At 42.7% G+C, this 18,191-nt stretch overlaps 1 protein-coding gene across 5 annotated transcripts in view; it reads left to right on the plus strand.

Annotated features, from left to right (window-relative positions):
• UST (uronyl 2-sulfotransferase) overlaps positions 1-18,191 on the plus strand; it is a 314,759-nt gene that overhangs the window by 285,199 nt on the left and 11,369 nt on the right. For 3 of the 5 annotated variants that reach the window (XM_078447445.2, XM_078447442.2, XM_078447446.2), the window contains one exon: positions 14,957-15,236. In XM_078447445.2, the coding sequence (XP_078303571.1) occupies positions 14,957-15,236 (280 nt within the window). Of the gene's footprint in view, positions 1-14,956; positions 18,005-18,191 lie in introns of those variants that run through there. The other 2 variants (XM_078447443.2, XM_078447444.2) reach the window with 2 other exon arrangements.

The raw sequence follows: 18,191 nt of genomic DNA on the forward strand, positions 1-18,191 counted from the left end.
TGTCATTCAGTACGCCTGTTCTCCTGGCCCTTCCCCCACCTGTCTTTAAAGCCGTTTCTAAAGTGAATCGGTCCTGATAGAACCTAATGGTAGCTATGAGCACATTTCTTAAAAGCATTAGAACCTCTTCCTCGGCAGCTTCTAATCCACTGCGTGGCCATCCCATCATTGGTAGATTGTTTCTTTTTAGTATCACCCCCGCATCCCACCCCCACCTTATCTAAGAAGAAGGCTGGTGCCTAGCTACACAGGGTCAGGCTCATGTGCCATCAGAAGTTTCCTGGCAGTTGTCCTCTCCCTTCCATCCCACGTCACAGGTTTCTGCGGTCTCTGTCAGCCATTGGCCATGAAAGTTCACCTCAAGACATCACCCAACCGTCTTCATTTATAGCTGCTGTTGATCTAACGCCTAGCACGTGCCAACGTTCCTCCCTTTTTTCTTTCATCTATCAGAAGAAAGAAAGAGCTTAACTTTTCTCATCAGAAAGAGTTTAAATTTCTATTCTACCTCAATAAAAATACCCCTCCCTCCCTCACCACCTCTTTCTGAGAGCAACTGCTACCCTAAATAGCTTTTCTCGAAACTTGCTACTTCTAGCCTGCCATCTTTTGATGGGCAAGTTCCAGTTACAAGAACAAGTTTCTACCACCACCAAGTCTTTCAAAAACATATGATGAAAAGCATTATCTTGTTCTTGCCAGACTACATTTGTGAATTTTAATATGTCGGGAACATTTTCACAGTGTTTAAATGTTCCTATCAAGTGTTTCCCACTGTTCTTTAAAGTAGTAGCCATGGTGCCCAAGCATTTCCCTCTCAGATGGTCTTCTTGGTATCCACTAGTGTGAGCCTCTCAATTTCAAACTTCCCTTGATTGAACAGATGGACCTCCCGTACAAATGGACAGGTTGCGGTTTCATCTCACTGTTCTTTCTTAGGGTTTTGCCTAAAGCCAAACCATTTGGATATCTTTCCGATATACACACTGTTCTTATAGAGCACGCAGTTGAAAATCTGATTTCCAACACGGAGAGAAGGAAGAGATGGGACCATTCATTTACATCCTCCCAAGACCTGGCCCTACCAGTGTGCTGCAGATTGCCTAGATGAAGTGCACTTAATTTCAGAGTAACACAGCAGACTTTCCCAGTGGGATTGACAGCCTCCTTGGAACTTCATTTCACACTTTCCTGACTTGGGAATGGTTATTTTGAGTAGCACCTCTTAGTAACCTAACTTCTTAATGCCTGGGCAAGAGGTTAAATATCTCACTTATCTACATGTTTGGCCTCCATGAACAGCGACTTCATTCAAAGCCCTTCAAGGGTTTATCAAAATCTCACCGTGTTTAACATTCCAGAGAAAACATCCAGGTTGCTGGTGATTGGGACTCACCTTTGGTTTTCTCATCAGAGCTGATCATTGTGATAAATACAATGTCAAAATAACGACAAAGAAATAGACTATATTCTCGCAAATAAAATGTATCTAGAATGAACAATAAAAAGGAAAAATGTAGGTTTTGTGATAGTGCTGAGTTCCCAGTTCATAGAATCCCAAGAACAAGCAACTATTAAATAGTCATTATACACATCATATGATAAAATTTACCAAGAATTTCTTGTGCATTAAATGTTTTACAAGCAACTGTGTTCCCATATTAAGTGCTATGGTACTTTCTATTCTCACAAACAGTAGTTACAGGATCTTCAAAAAGCCCTGTGTGTGTTAAGATTTAGTAAGTTAGGTTATAGTTAGATTAATGTCAGGCAACATTAAAGAAAATGTCTTAAAATTTAGGAAAATTGCATTATATGAATTGCAGGATCCCTGACAAAAGAAAGTAAATGGTGTCTTAAAACTGTCAGAATTGAAACCCTTGTCAAGCCATGAAAAGAAAGTTCACCCCTCTGTATCTAAAGCTGCCATTTACGCTAGATAAGGAGAAAGGCACATGATCACTTATGAGCAAGGTTGTTTATCTCATATTATTGAGAGTCATAAAGGCTAAAAACCAACTCAATTATCTAACAGTAGCAAACTGTTTATATGATCTATAAGGCTACCAGTGGAGCACATAAAAACACACTGCAAAATATGACTTGGAATAATTAATACTATAAGCAAATGCTTATGATCAGTTAATTTTTAAAGTAATATGAAACTCTGAAACTTAATGTGTATAGCAGAGATGTATTTTACAATTCACGTACATAAATAAGAAAAAGACTAAAAGGAAATGTATTATTATAGTAATAAATATGGCTTGATTTAAAGCCATTTGATCTTTTTTTTAAATCTTTTTCCAAAAACGTTACCCTCTATTGTTTGCATATGTGTGCATGTACATACGTGTAAGTATATGTGTCTATATGGTATGTATATATTTAGGTATGTAATAACCAGACAAAATGAATTTTTAAATTATAAGTTGCCTAAGAATTAAGATTTAAAGCTAAAAGCTTATAAATTCCCCAAGGACTTTATGATAGCCCTCTATATAACTAGATAGGTAGCTTGATCTATATGAAACACCAGAGAGAAAAAATAATGGAGCGAAATTTTTAAAGGAGACAAGAACTGTCCTGTGGGTGTTTTACCATCTCTGGAGTGCCCACAGTGGCCATGTGTGTTAACAGTTGGCTTCAACATCATTGAGACTAGATTTGGACAATGCAGCATGATTCCAGAGGAGGGCCTTTTCCCTGTCAAAGAAGGGATGTGTGTGTGTGTGTGTGTGTGTGTGTGTGTGTGTACAAGACAACTGCCTAGACCTGCTAACACCATACAGACTGTGAGGGATAGAAAGAAGAATCTTGCATATAAAGTAAAAGCAGAACTTAGGAGATTGTCAGATGCCAAAGAAATTTGGACAGAACTACTGGGTTAGTGTTTTGCTTGATCTTCTTTGTTCAAGTAAGTCCACTTGATCATCACTCGTCATAATGTGATTCCAAGTAAAGTAACAAAGACACGAAAAGTAACAAAAATGCGTTTCTTAATAATTTCAGATGAAAACGTTATTTGCAACAAAGAAATGCATTTTATTAGTAATGCCATAGCAAGTCTTCCAATAAGGTGTTTTTAAGTAGATATTTTCCAGTATCGTGGTTCAGTTGTTGCTGTGAAAATAAGGCCTCTGTAATTGCCATTCTCATGCCCAAGCCATTTTTTTAACGACCAAATGCCATGCTGGGCAATGCATGCGTGTATAACTAGGGTGGTATACACTTTCAAAAAAAATAGAGCAGCTTTTTGATGATTTGGGTCGTGATGCCAAAGTTGGGGAGAAAGGTAACGGGAACGAATTGTCCTCTGCCCAGTGAACCAGCGAGAGTGGGGAACTGGAGCCAGCAGACCCCAGTGGGCACTGAGGCCGCCCCCAGGCTGATTAAGCGACAGTACGTGCGTGTCTGAGCAGGAAGGGATGAATTCTGATACCTCTTCCAGTTCTGACGTGTTTACTTCTAAGCTTGAGGACCTGTGTGTGGTTGGACAGCTCCCGCAACCAAATCAGCTAGGGTACTAACAAGAAATGCAGGTTCCAAGGGCCCCATCTCTGCAGGTGTCGGCCTGGCCAGTTGATTCATGACACATTACGTTTGTCCAGCCAAGGGTTCACTTGGCCCCACAGAAGGACGCAAAGGTAGCCCTCAACACCCATCCCTTTTGGGTCCGACCCCCCTTTTCTTCCCTCCTCTAAGGATGGGATTTTGAGACTGCTTGAGAAGTGACTGGAAGGGAGTACGTTTGTTATTCTCTTTATTGTTTACTCTTCCTCCTGGAAGAGGGAATCTGTGTTTCCAACGTTTAGCAGCTCTCTTGTTCCCTGGAATCATGCTTGGTGCTTAGTAGGTGCTTCATGCCGATTCAAATGAGCCAAAGAAAGCCGGGTAAGAGAATAACTAATTACCACCCCCAGCAACTTCAGCAGATTTGGAGGATAAGTAGTGAGGAGTTGGAACACAAAGGCAAATAACGTGGAAACCCCTCTGATGGGCCACCCCACCTCAAGATTTGACGGAGTTGGAACCCGACTATGCAATGTTTCTGTAAAAACACGTCTCCTTGCAGGACTCGTCCCCATTTTTCTTTCCAAAGGGGACCAGTGCCTTGGCTTTTGTGGGCCCTTGTGACCCATCCCACACAGGCCAATTACTTTTCTTCCTGGTTCCCTTTGTTGTGCTCCTGCTTCCAAAATTCAAAGCAAATTGGAAGCATTAAAAAGGCTTCATTCTCTTTCATCAAAGGGGTCTAGCACTTTCTGGCATTAAAAAAAAAAAGAAAAAGCCAATCATGTAACTTTCCCTTGGCTGCACAGAGAAAAGGTTCTCTTGAAATTCAAAGGGATCTCAATTTATTTTTCAATTAATTATATTTCCAGATCTAAAAAGGAGATGGTAAAAAAGAGAAAGAAAAAAAATCTCTCTGTTTACTTTACCAACCCCAAGCACCGAGTCAGGCATGAAGTGCTTTTTGTTCTTTTCTCCCCTAATTGCCATACCTCCAAGAAGCTGGTTTTAACATGCCATCGATCATCCAAATGGCAAATCAAACGCCGGCTCTGTCAGCCCAGCACATCGCTGCACGCCACGGTGACATACATTCATTTCCGGTGAAGGCAGCTGCCAGGGAACCACATGTGTTTGAACTGTGTGGCCTCCCTATATAATTCAGGAAATGAGGTTACTCTATCTGTGACAAACATCATGTTCACACGGTTTTGGGGGGCAGCCAGCTCGATGCGGGGCTCGCCAGGAGTGGCCCTGGGATGTGGACCCACCATGCTGTCTGAGGACAGCACTAAATGCCCCAGCTCCCTGCACCTGACCGGTGACTGTCATCATACCTGTCCCCTGAGAACGCATGCCTCATCCCATGTGCGCTAGACGTTTCTAAATGTAATCTAACCTGAGGTTAGTACACCACAGTTTTTTTAGACAGAGGGCTGCTTAGAACAGCAGGACCTCTTGGTTGATTACCACTCAACTCCCCTGAAGCCAAAGAATGGATGCCCATCTTTTGATGACGCTTCTTTTTATTCGGTGATAAAATCTGGTCCCACTTCTGGTTGTTACTCAACTTGTATTCATTTCTTGCACATAATCTCCCCTGGACCAAGTTCAAACAGGACCAGATTGATGGGGCAAGGGGGCTTTGGTCAGTGTGGAGTGTGCATTTGCTTAGATCAAGGGAAGGAATGCCCAAACCAGCTCAGCATCAGAACAGACTGCAAGCCCGTGGTGAGGTTTTGTTATTTTGCATATGGTTAACCATCTTGGAGGTCATAAAGTGAGGCCTCTGTCCTCCGGTGCAGCAGCTGGGTTTACACAGTATTTCCAGATTGTTTATTTTGGCCCAGAGCCAGGGCTACATCGTTTTTCCATTATGCCTGTGTGACAGATGAAGAGAGGTGGGAAGGGGGACTTCATGGGGCAGCTCTGTGATTTCCTTTTTATTTACATTAGAGGGATTTTTGAGAGTTCTGAAGATTATGAACCAGTCCAAACATAATGTCAATGCAGCAGAGGTAGAAAGAGCCACTGCTTTTGCAAAAATGTCTAGATCTCAGGCAGTCAAGCAAAATCTATTCATGGCCTCAGCTTGAGGCCATGTTGGGGGGCGTTGTGCCTGTCACTGCTCAATCTTGCATACAGATGGGCTACTGGGGAATGATATTTATCATCACGTTCAGAAGTTAAACTCCCAGCATTTGCTCAGGAGTTCCTTGTGGGGAGGGGGAGGAGCAGCGAGTTGGGAAACTGAACCATAACGCCTTCATTGGCATATGCGTTCTCTGTGGATGGATGCACTTGGTGCTGAGTGGAGGTGTGTTTCCAAGGGCACCATAGAACTTTTCCTTTGCAGTCCTTTCCCTGAGACACCAGCTTTCAGGGGATACTCCCCGTGCGCTGCCCTAAGTTTTTCCACCAGGGAGCATTCAAGAGTGGTCAAAGAGCCACAGTTCAAACTATATCCACAGCAAAGCCCTTGCAAGTTGGGTCAAGTGCATGTGATCTGATGGAATGTTTTACTACTAAATGAAATACTTGCTTTTGCAAATGGAGAAACAGCATTAGAAAGCATCAAAAACGATGGCGAATTCAGTCATTGAACTGCATTGATATAGCAAAAGTAGGTCACATAGACGTTTGCTGCTCCAACGGTGTTGGGGTTTCTTTACTGCATGGCCGTAGTATATAATACATGTGACATAAATGCATTAGCTACAAGGTTTTAGCATGTATTATGTGTTCCTACGTGGGTATTTACGTTTGTGGCAGATGTCCCTTATCACAGTATTTCTTAAGCTTTGCCAAGTGTATGTGAGCAATCTGTCACCATAGCATAGTGTTCTCCAATAGAGTGGCTAAGAAAAGCAAATACCACGGCCTCCCCAGAGCAACCTGCAATCCTAAATACCTATATGAGCCCATCCTAAAGAAATCTGATTTCTAGAAATGGAAAGTTTGATCTGGAAGGACCCTCTTCTAAGGAAAGAATTTAGTGAAACAGCAAATGTACGGTCAACACCAAAAGTTGCCCTTTGGGTTAATCCGGTCTTACAGATGGATTTAACGTACAGCTTTCAAATCAACAAATCTTTATGGATGGTCATTATGAGCCAGGTGTGGAGCTGGGTGCTGGGGAGCTAAAAATGAAAAAGATACAGTCTCTTTCGGTCTGCAAACATTTCTGCTGGCTTGCGAGTTTTTCGCCAGATCCTCCCAGACTTACCAAAGCGTTCCCCTTGACTTAAAACACTCAAGCCCTTCTTTTCAACCCGTCCCCTTAATGCCAGAGTACACACAGGGCAAGGAGAAGTGGGTGGTTATAGATTTCCACTCAATTTGGAAATTAACAGCCGGTGATGTAGCAAAAAGGTGCTGGGCTGGGAATCAGAAAGTCTGCTTTCTAGTCTCAGGACAGTCACTCACTGGTCATACAACCTTGAGCAAGTCTTGTGACCTCTCAAGCCCTGGAGATCTGTAGGTAAAATGGATTGCTCTGAGGAATGCGTGAGGCAATGAAAGGCCGTGGGAAAATCCATGAATCCATGGAACTCTGTGCAAAGAAGGGCATGCCATTCTGATGACCTGTGGGGAGAGTGGGGTAGGGGAAGGTCCGAGCTGCTTGCACCACTATCTATAAAGCTTTAATAATGCAGAAAGCTGACTCAACTCAGCAATCTCCCTTCTGGCCCTATAGTCTTGGGTTTTTTTTTTTTCTCTACTGGCATTGGATGACCAACTATAGATGTTTATGTTATTGGGGGCCAGCAATATAAAAAGGACCCCCATTCAGGGCCCCAGCAAGAGGGTCTTTACCACCACCCCTCAGAGAGAGTAGAGTCTGGGAGCCTAAAAAAGTCTGTCCCCACATAGTCCTGACTCTGTGGTGACTTTGGACATGTCTGTAAGGAAAAACAATCTTTATTTTGCTGTTGAAATGAAAAGGTCAGAGGTTGATTTTTGTTTGTTTTCCCTTCCGATCATTTTACCGCTCAAAACCAATGCCTACTTTGAGGAAGTCTTCTGCAGTTATGAAAATACTTAAGGGGAGCCTTTGCCACTCCCTAAAAGTAAATAAGAAAAATGAAAAAAAAAATTCAAAAACATCCCGAAACCACAGCTTCTCTTTGCCAAAGCATATCGATTAATTAAAGAACAGGAACAGCAAACCCTGACTTGGTCAGCACTATCATTCCAAAAAGGCAACTGAACCACAAAGCTAAACACTGGAAATTATAGACCCCAGTGGGAGATGAAAATTCCCAGATGTAAGGGTAAGCTGTTTCCTGCTGAGGACCCAGCATTCATGGGCCTCTTGGGAGTTTTTGATTAAGAACATCCGGATATGGCCTTTGTTCCCACTTGGCTATATCTGCACCTGAAAGGCACAGCCAAGCCTTTTTCAGTCTGACAACACCCTCCTCCTTCTGTTGGTTTCTTTCATTCCTTCAACAACATGTGTGGAGGGTGCTGCGTTCCCCTAGGTGCTGAGCTGTGGAAATATAAAGATACATGGGGGGCCACCCTTCTCCAGGGCACTCTCAGCATAACAAGCTCCATTAGAACAGCTAGATGAAATGGTGGGGATGTTGGGGGGGGGAAACATCCAGGGGAAATGTTTTCAGAAATTTCATAGTGCCTCAGAGGCCTCCTAAAAGTTTTCCATCTTTTGGTTGAAACACACACACACACACACACACACACACACACACACACACACCCCTTACTCTCAGACCTTCACACACAGCAGATCTTCATGATCAAATAGTCAAACAGTCGTTATGAGAGACCCAGCTCCATGCAGAGTATCGGAGACAAGCACATTAGGCTTGGTCTCTGCATGAGGGATTTCTGACCAAGGAAAGAAAATGTTGACACGATGCAACAAACCAGAATGAAATGCCCTATTAGCTCCCATCATGAGCAAGCCCGTGAGAAGAGATTCTCCCCCATGACCACGAGCTCCATTTGGCCATAAACAATGTGAGAGGTCAAGAGCCTGGGCTCAGTCGCCAGACTGTCCAGATCCAACTTCTGGCTTCTCCACTTACAGCCATGTGAACTTGAACAAGTGACTAAATTCCAAGGTCACATCTGTAAAATGGTGATAATAGGAGAGCCTGCCTCACTGGGGTTTTTGTAAGAATCAAGTGCATGTTCAAATTCTCAAGTTCTTTGCACTGAGAAAGCTCTCTCAAAAATGCATAGTGATGCAGCTGATGATGATGGTAAAGTCCCATTCGTTGCTTATATCTCCCATGCCTGGTGCAGAAAAGTTATTCAGTCAACATTGGCAGAAAAAAAAGGAAGACAACATTGGACACATGAACGAGGCCTAATTGAAGCCTTCATTTTGACATAGAGCACTTGCTTCCTGGGTTCATGAAACCCAGAATTTTAAATCCTTTAAAGCAGAAGCATAAAACTCCATTTTTTTTTTTTTTTTATAGCAGCCAAGGAAGTAACATAAAAGAATCAACTAGCATTTGGGGTCTGGAACAAAATGGAGAGCACTGACCTCTCTGGGCGGGTTGGGGGGGGAGTGGGAGGGGGAGGAGGGGTGCACAGCCACACTCAGCCACACTCAGCTCCAGAAGAATCTTGCCTCACTTTGAGAGAAGCCAGAAATCCAGATTTCCATGTGAAATACACCAAGTCTTAACAACAACTAAGTCAATTTCTAAAAAAAAAAATAACTCACGGGCCAAATCACACAGCCTGCCAGTCAGATCCCGGGCTGCCTTCTTGCTGGGCCTGCCCTAATGGAAGGAGCCCTGAATTTGTCTCCTCCTTCTGAACTGTTCACCAGTGGGGGCCAGACACATGAGCCCCTTGAAGTCATCTCTCAGTTCCCACTAGTTTCAAAGGCCACTCGTAGGGTAGGTCTTCACTTCCTGTGGTTACGTTCTACAGTATGTGCCCTCCTGACGAGGGCAACTTCACTTCCCAAAGGATGCTAATAATAAGTGTAGATTCTTACAGCATGATTGTTTGGTGGCTGAAATAAGAAGAGTCTCCAAAAATTCCTAACAACTTCCTCTAGAACTGCTATTAGGGCAATCTGGAGAGAGACTGATTCCACAGTTCACGTAGCTTTGTTTGGTTTGGAGGGAAAGTCTGGCATTTTACAAAAATGTGGAACACTTAGCAATGAAATGACTTTTCCATAGCACTGATTATTGGACAGCAAGACACATAACCATATGTCTTTGAAATGTGATTTTAGAAATTCTCGACTAACTATACAGGGCAAACTTCCCTCTAGTCTTTCCATGTGAAGGTGATAATTTTCTACAGGCTCATGAAAGCTTCACTGGTTATGGCCCGGTACTTAGTGGAAACCTCAACACAAATAGGAGGTCCGGGCTCAGGTTCCAGCTCAGTCACTTACTCACTAGCAGTGAGACCCTGGGTAAGTCATTTAATCTCCCAGAGCTTTTATCTCCCCATCTGCAGAATGGGGGTCAGAGTGCCCCATAGGGTGGTTGAAAATGTTTTTAAAAACAACATGCGTATGGGTGTAATCCAAACCTCTAATAGGTGCTCATGTCAGTGTTGGTTGAATCTGAACCTGTTTCTTCTCTCACAAAGCAGGGCTCTTAATTTCTGACCAGGACACCATCCTCTGGCAGTGTCATTAACCTTCCTTTTGAATTTGGCAGCTTTGTGGAAAACAAAAGGGGAAAAGGAAAGCTGCGATCATTTTACATAAACATTTGGGTTTGCATCCACAGTATTATGAAAACTAAGGGTAGAGGGTTGGATGACACCACCAGAGAGTAAGGAAGGAGGAGGGGGAAAGGCTGGACCAGCACCCGGGAGCACTGGCATTTCAAGGACGGGCAGGGTAAGAGGTCTGGGTCTGGGGAACTGAGAGGGAGCGATCAGAAGGAGAGTGGATGACCATGGTGCTCATTCAGTGTAGCTCTTCCTATAACAATACACCGGAAGGGATCAGGCTTAGCTGCGACTGTCATCATCTCTTGCCAAATCAATTCATTAATGATGCGGATAGACCCCGGTTCTTTTCACTTGTGCTTAAGTGACACTGTGTCAGTTCCGACAGACGGCTGCCTACTCTGCCCACCCACCCACTCGCCCATCCTCGGCAATAGAGGAAAGCATACAGGGAAGAGAGTCGGTTGGGATGAGCCAGGAGTAGCTTTACAACAGTTGGCCCAGTTACCTAATCCTAACCAAAGAAGGGAATGTGTAGCTCCATCACATACTATCGTTTTGTTAAAAGCTTCAAAATTTTACTGGCTTGATGTTAATCACCCTTAATAGCAAGTCAACATTTTGCATCCAACTCATCTTGAAGACCAGTCTAGGAAATTTCCTTGTTCTAGAATAAAAAAATCAATGGATCCTTTTCTTGGATGGCTTTGTGGTCAGCGATTATACTTGCCGTGTGTTATTTTTAGGAAAATTCCAGAAGCCCATATACCCTCCCTGTCTTCCTGAGCATGAGCTTTAATCAGGTTTTCAGGCAGGCTAAGAACCTCTACCCTGGAGCATATTCCCTGATCAAGCCCAAGTTGAGTACCCGGGGTGTGCCATTTTTCTCTGTCACCCAGGAAACTCATGGCTGCGTATGTTCAAAGGACGTTACTAAAAATGATACTAATTTCATTGCAGTTTTTTCTTATGAAAATTCATACCAGGCATTTCTCTATGGTTTATAACCAGGAATGGATGTGACTAGACTGTTTTAAATGAAGAGCAGTTCAGTGTTAAATCCTTTGTTGGTTGTTGGAAAGTTTAGGGCCAAACTCTCAACCCACCTCCTGCACAAGTACTTAGTACTTTGTAACATTCATCTTATGTCCCTCGATATTGGGGTTTGGGGAACTAGTAGATAACAGCCATGTCTCCCTGCCTGGGTTTTAAACTCATTGAGAAATAGACGCTGGAGACAGATAGGTGGAGATGAAAATGTCAGCTTCTTTACCAAATCACTTGAATGGGTATATTACATGAATGCAGCCTAGATGTGCAGAGAAGTGGGCTGGTCAAATTCCATCCTGGCTTAGACAGACTTGCCCACCAAGTCCCAGGCACGGCTGGAAGCCCTCACCTCCTCTGCAGGAAGGTGTGAAGTCTCTGCAGACAGACATACTCTCTCCAGAGGGAATGGCATCTCAACTCCTTCCCCCAAATGCACAATCAGAGAAACCCCTCTGGCCCTGGTACCTGAAAGAGAGACTGGGGCAAGAGGCAAGAGCAGTACTCTAGGGAGATCCTTCCAGATCGGGAGGTGGAAGCCATTATCCCCAGTGTTGACCTTCCTAGCCTCACACTCCCTTTGCCCAGTTTCCTTAATTGTTTCACTAATTGCAGCATATATGTTTTTGTAAAGTTCTTTATATTCTTTTTGGACCAGGTTGGGCCAAATAAGTTAATTAAAGAGTTTATTTTACAATCACAGGAATCCTAATACTTTTTATGGTATGAAATAGCAAAATGCTACACAATTTAGAGTGCTTTGAGAGGAAGGGATTGTAGGAGTCTGGAAACGACGGAGTTATGTTTTTTGTGCCTTTCAGTGTTAACTGAAAACTCTTGGTGCCTTGTCTGTCTTTAGTACCAATTTTTTTTGTCTTTTTTTACATTTATTTATTTTTGAGAGACAGAGAGAGAGAGAGAGAGAGCACGAGCGGGGGTAGGGCAGAGAAAGAGGGAGACACAGAATCCGAAGCAGGACCTGGGCTCTGAGCCGTCAGCACAGAGCCCGATATGGGACTCGAACCCACAAACCGTGAGATCATGACCTGAACCAGAGTCGGACGCCTAACTGACTGAGCCTCCCAGGCGCCCCTAATTCCAATTTTTTAAACTCTGTGTTTTAAAAACCCAAAGGGATACGCCTATTAATATGTCTCTCCTCAGATGAGCTATAGCCAATATCTGCAAAGAAGAGAGACATTATAAAATGTTCTATCATAAACCCATTTTAGAAGAGACTATGCCAAATTCTTTTTTTTTTTAATTTTTTTTTAACATTTATTTATTTTTGAGATAGAGAGAGACAGAGCATGAACGGGGGAGGGTCAGAGAGAGGGAGACACAGAATCTGAAACAGGCTCCAGGCTCTGAGCTGTCAGCACAGAGCCCGACGCGGGGCTCGAACTCACGGACCGCGAGATCGTGACCTGAGCCGAAGTCGGCTGCCCAACCGACTGAGCCACCCAGGCGCCCCTATGCCAAATTCTTTAACAAAAATTCTAGAACTCATATGTCCAAATGTGTATTACACCTTTCAAAAGACTCAACTGGAAAAGCAACACCCTTATTTCAATTAGGCCATTACTGTTCCAAGAATTTCTTCATTAGAATTGCTATTGGAGGCTTCAGAAAGTATCTCAAATACTCTTAAAAAATGACGGGGCCTTTGTCCTGTCAGGTGAATCCAGGTTTAGCACCAGCCATTTGGAGATCTGTTCGGTGAGTAATATACCTATTCAACTTTGGTGACAAAAGTTTTAGTTCGTAAGATGATAAAAGAAAATATCCTGGGAAATTTTCATGATCTTGGGTTTGGCAGTGCTTTTTTTGGTATAACAGTACAGGTAACAAAAGAAAAAAAATAGATATATCGGTCTTCATTAAATCAAAACCCTTTATTCATCAAAGATAACTATCAACAGAGTGAAGAGAGCCTAAGGTGGGGGAGAAAATATTTGCAAATCATATACCTGATATATATGCAGAATATCTAGAACATATAAAGAACTACAACTCAACAACAAAAATTTTAATCCAATTTCAAAATAGGCAAAGGACTTGAATAGACATTTCTTCAAAGAAAATCTACAAATAGCCAACGAGCACATAAAAAGATGCTCCGCGTCATTAGTCATTAGTGAAATGAAAATCAAAACCACGAGATACCAATTCACACTTACTGAGATGACTATAATGTTTTTAATTAAAATAACAATTATAGAAAAGGATCTGGGGAAATTGGAGCCTTCGTACGTTGCCAGCAGGCGTGCAAAGTGGTTCAGTCACAGAGGAAGACAGCTTGGTGGTTCTTCAAAGAGTTAAACATAGAAATACCATAAGCCTTCAATCCCACTCTTGGTATATGCCCAAAAGAACTGAAATCATGGACACAAACAAATACTTGTATACAAACGTTCACAGCAGCCCTCTTCACTGTAGTCAAAAAGTAGAAACAACCCAAGTGTCCATCAATGAGTAGATGGAGAAACAGATTGTGGTATATCCATACAATGGAGTACTATTCATTTATTCATATACTGACATGTATACAATATGGATGAACCTTGAAAATAGGATTCTATGTGAAAAAGGCCAGACATAAAAGGACCATGTTATTATATGGCTCCGTTTATATGAGATACCTGAAAAAGGCAAATTCATTGACAGAAAGTAGATTGGAGGTCACCTGGGGAAGGGAGTACAGAGTTTCTGTTTGGAGCAATAAGAAAATTTGGGGAATAGTGGTAATGGTTGCACAACATTATGAATGTAATTAATGCCACTTAAATGTACACTTTAAAAGGGTTAAAATTTGGGGGCACCTGTGGGGCTCAGTTGGTTGAATGTCTTTGGCTCAGGTCATGATCTCATGATTTGTGAGTTTGAGCCCCACATTGGGCTCGCGGCTGTCAGCGCAAAGCCCACTTCAGATCCTCTGTCCCTCTCTCTCTCTCTGCCCCTCCCCTGCTCACACATTCTCTCTCTCTCTCTCTCTCAAAAATAAATAAAACAGAACAAAAAAAGCTTAAAATTTTATGATGCACGTAACATTTTTTGTTAAGCATTCCATGTAAATATATAACACATTGTGTTTTTAGTCATTAATATAAAACTAAGCAGATTTTAGTTATAATTTACCATATTTTAAAAAGCCTTCACAATTTATAACAGTTAACATTGTGTTTAAGAAATCTGGCAATTCTCCCTTTATTTTTCTTAACAAATGCCCTGTTGAAATAATGAACTGCGAATAGCTTTTATATCTAGTTAAACTATCAATAATACATAGCAATATTTTAAAAGAAAAATCAAGATGATTGGCAAGTGGTGAGAGCTTTTTCCTGTGCTTCTTCCTGAAAGGAAAGCCCTTGGTGTGTGTAACAGGAAATAAAAAAGGAAAAATGGGTCAATTTTGCTGCTCAAAGGAATGTATAATTTGTAGTTCATTGAATTGTGGTCAAATTACATAGTTGGCATCCCATGCAAAGAATGTCAGGTAGTTTATGTTTAGTCAACTAATGTTGATATTAACACCTAGGTTAAGGTGAAATCTTTCTAAATATTGTTGGGCACCCTTTTCCCCTTCCATTCTTTGCACGCTGAGTTTCCTTCCATAGGAGCTGCCGGTATTACGTACATAATGCAGAGTACATCATTACTCCTTTTGCGCAAAAGCATTACAGGTGAGTGCTCATATGCAACTCTGGTTCTCTTCCAGAGCATAGGAAACTTGGAAATATGACTGTGACCGTGAAGAAGACTGTCCCCTCCCCCGAGGCCGTGCAGATTCTCTACCAGCGAATGAGATACGAGTATGAGTTCTACCACTACGTCAAAGAGCAGTTCCACCTGCTGAAACGCAAGTTTGGACTGAAGTCCCACGTCAGCAGGCCCCCTCTGAGACCCCAGTTCTTTATTCCAACTCCACTGGAAACCGAGGAGCCGATCGATGATGAGGAACAAGATGACGAGAAGTGGCTAGAAGATATTTATAAGAGGTGATGCCAGCACTGTGTTGCCTCCACTGGCTTTATCTCCCTTTTCCAGAAAGTTTTTTGTTGGGGGAAGAAAAATCCTTAAGGGACTAAATTAATGCTCAGTTGCATTAAAAAGAACGAAACATTCCCACATGTTGGGGTCATTGGGAGATGCCCGGTTTTGCGGGTCTTTCTTGTTTAACTGTATTCTGGGTCTTCCTGGTTCCCCGGATCCTTCCCAGGTACACTAGATGGCGCCATCACAGGGCAGTTCATCATAACATAGCTTTTTCCCTCTAGTATAATGAGAGGAGGGGGAGAAATACAGCCCATAGCCCAATAATTTATCATTTGTAAAATGACTTGTAAAGATATTACCTCAGTGGTAGGAAACACCCAGACTTACATAATTCGGTAGAAATACAAAACCACTTCAGACACCAGGGAATCTACTCTAGAAGTGTCTAAGAGGAGAAGGTAAGACTGATAAGGACCTCAAAAGGGAGGATGCCCCTGGATGAGTGGTTTCCACCCACAATGGTAGAATTCTGCCTCTGGTCCATCTCAGGGGACACTTTTGCCAACAGCAGCATACTTCTCTCTGAAATGGCAAGTCAGCTTGTGCCACACCCCCAACCAGTCCAGAGCCTTGAGTACCTTCCAAGGTCAAGGTGCAGGGCAAGCTCCATTGAGACCCTCCGTTTCCAAGCACCATTCTGACGGATCTAAAAGTAGCATAGCAGGGGAAAGAATTTGTTTGCTGTGTAAGGAAAAGTGTAGGCACGAACATCTCTGGAGGTCATGTGACATCAGAAAATTGGTTCTTTGTACCCACATGGCATCTCTCTCCCCAGCATCGTTTTCACTGGAGACCCAGGAACCAGTTTAGCTCTGGCATTGGACTCCTGTGGCAGAAGTTCTAAGCCTGGCCACAGACAATGCATAGTCTAACCCCTGGCCAAGCTGGGTCCCACCATAATGGCATCTTTCACCTTCTGGTCCCTTGAAGGGTACCTGGTTTTGGTCCAAAGGGGTACTGAGTTCTACTCAGGCAGCGGTGAAACTCCAACCCCCTTTCTTATGGAAGCAGCTCTTTCCTGAGAACCCCTATTAAGACATTAAGACAAGAAGCAAGAGCTTCTGGTAAGAGACTGCCTGACCAGCTTTATGAGCAGGCGTCTGCCCCCAGAGTGGTGCATAGCTGTGGGGCAGTTCCATTGCTTGAAATGTCTCCTCTCCCCATTCCTCTCCTGTCATCTGCCCCCGACTCATGACCCCGTGGGTCTTTGGATGCTGAAATGTTTTCATCTTTAACTGCTCCCCCCCGCTCTGGATATGCATATATTTCTGGGTGGATAACATACAGCCAGCTGAGAAGCAGGGGTGCGGGGGGTGGTGGCAGACGGGATACATGTGACAGATTTTGTCTCCTTCATGTTTTCTCCCCTAGAGCCAGCCCTTCAAGAGCACTAGCAGAGTGTGAGTTGGGAATACTTAATAGTAAATAAGACTGACTTTACACAAGCTACACATTTTCTACTTTTCAGAAACCAACAAGTCTCTCTAGAGTTTTTTCTTCGTTCACTAAAATTGGACAGTAGCCAAGATATAAAGCAAGTCATTTGGAACCTGTCGAGTGTGCACTAAAGCTACTTTATCATGAGATGTATTAAGAAGGCTCCACCCCACAGGAGTCCAGTGAAGGCTGGGACCACAGAGGCACAAAGTCCAGCATTTGGCCACTGGTGGGCCTCCTTTCTGCCTCAGAGAACTGGGGCAGAGACGTGATTAAGAAAAACGTTCTTAGAAGAGGAAATATCCTTTGTCCTGTGTAGAGAGACCAGGGCCCTACCATTAGGCATACCTTAAAAAGCAACCCAGAGAACAGCTGTCCTATTAAAAACAAAAAATAAGAGCAGCGCCCGGTACGTTGTGAGTCATTTCTATGAAACTGCATATAAAGAATGATAATTAGTTTACACACTGTGCAGGCTCACTCTCTGAAAATAAAATGGAACTGGCTTAGTGAGCTCTGCTTTCGTCAGAACATCGGGACCCATTGGTCATTTGCAAAATGCATCGTCCTAGTGCAAGTTCACACGAGCACTTCCAGCTGTGTGTTCAAAGGCCTTTACTGTCAGCAGTGATCATTATATCATGCCAACAAGAGATACTGACCTATTCACTTGCAGGGCCTTAATGCCGTTTTGCCCCAACAAAGAGTCTCTACGTCCTAAAAGTCAAGGCACTTCATCCATTTATTGGCACACAGGACAGGATTTCTTTGGCCCTGAGCCCAACGCAGTTTGTACTTCATGAAATATATTGTACATTTTACATAGTTTAATTTAAAAAAAAATACATTTTAAGCTGGTTGATCTTTGACTGCCTTATTTATTATAACCTTTCAGCACATTCCAAGGTTTTAGTTACTCAGGAAGGAGTTAATTAAAATGATTTTATTTTGGTCTGATGGATGTTTTTTAAAAGGAAAATTATTATTATGAACCTTCAGCCTACTCTTCTTGAGTGCCGTAAAAGTGCTTGTAAATCCTTTTTTTTTTTTTTTTAAGAAGAAGAAGGAAGAAAAAAATGGTGTTGGACATTGATGGAAATTCAAAAATATATATGGAACTGAAACATTAGCTTAGCTAAAATAAAAGCAATCTGTGTTTGAGATGAAGTGTTCCTTAACTTATTCATCATCCATATAAATAAATGAATATAAATAAGTTGCAATTTTTTTCCCCATTCTGTTCATAGCTGGAAATAAAAGTGCCTGCAGTTTTTCCCGGCGCCCTCTGCCTTTTTAATCGGCCAAACTTCTTCCTTCAAGCTGTGATTTTTAGAAAGATGGGTTTTCTTTTAATCGATAAACTCTATTCGTGTTATCATTGGGTGACACCACAAAGCTGGCTGAGAAAATGAGCGAGGAATTCATTCCTCTAGTTGTGTGGACACGATGCTGAGCACCTG

Source organism: Panthera onca, chromosome B2, assembly GCF_046562875.1.
Source record: "Panthera onca isolate mPanOnc1 chromosome B2, mPanOnc1 haplotype 2, whole genome shotgun sequence".
Taxonomy (NCBI): domain Eukaryota; kingdom Metazoa; phylum Chordata; class Mammalia; order Carnivora; family Felidae; genus Panthera; species Panthera onca.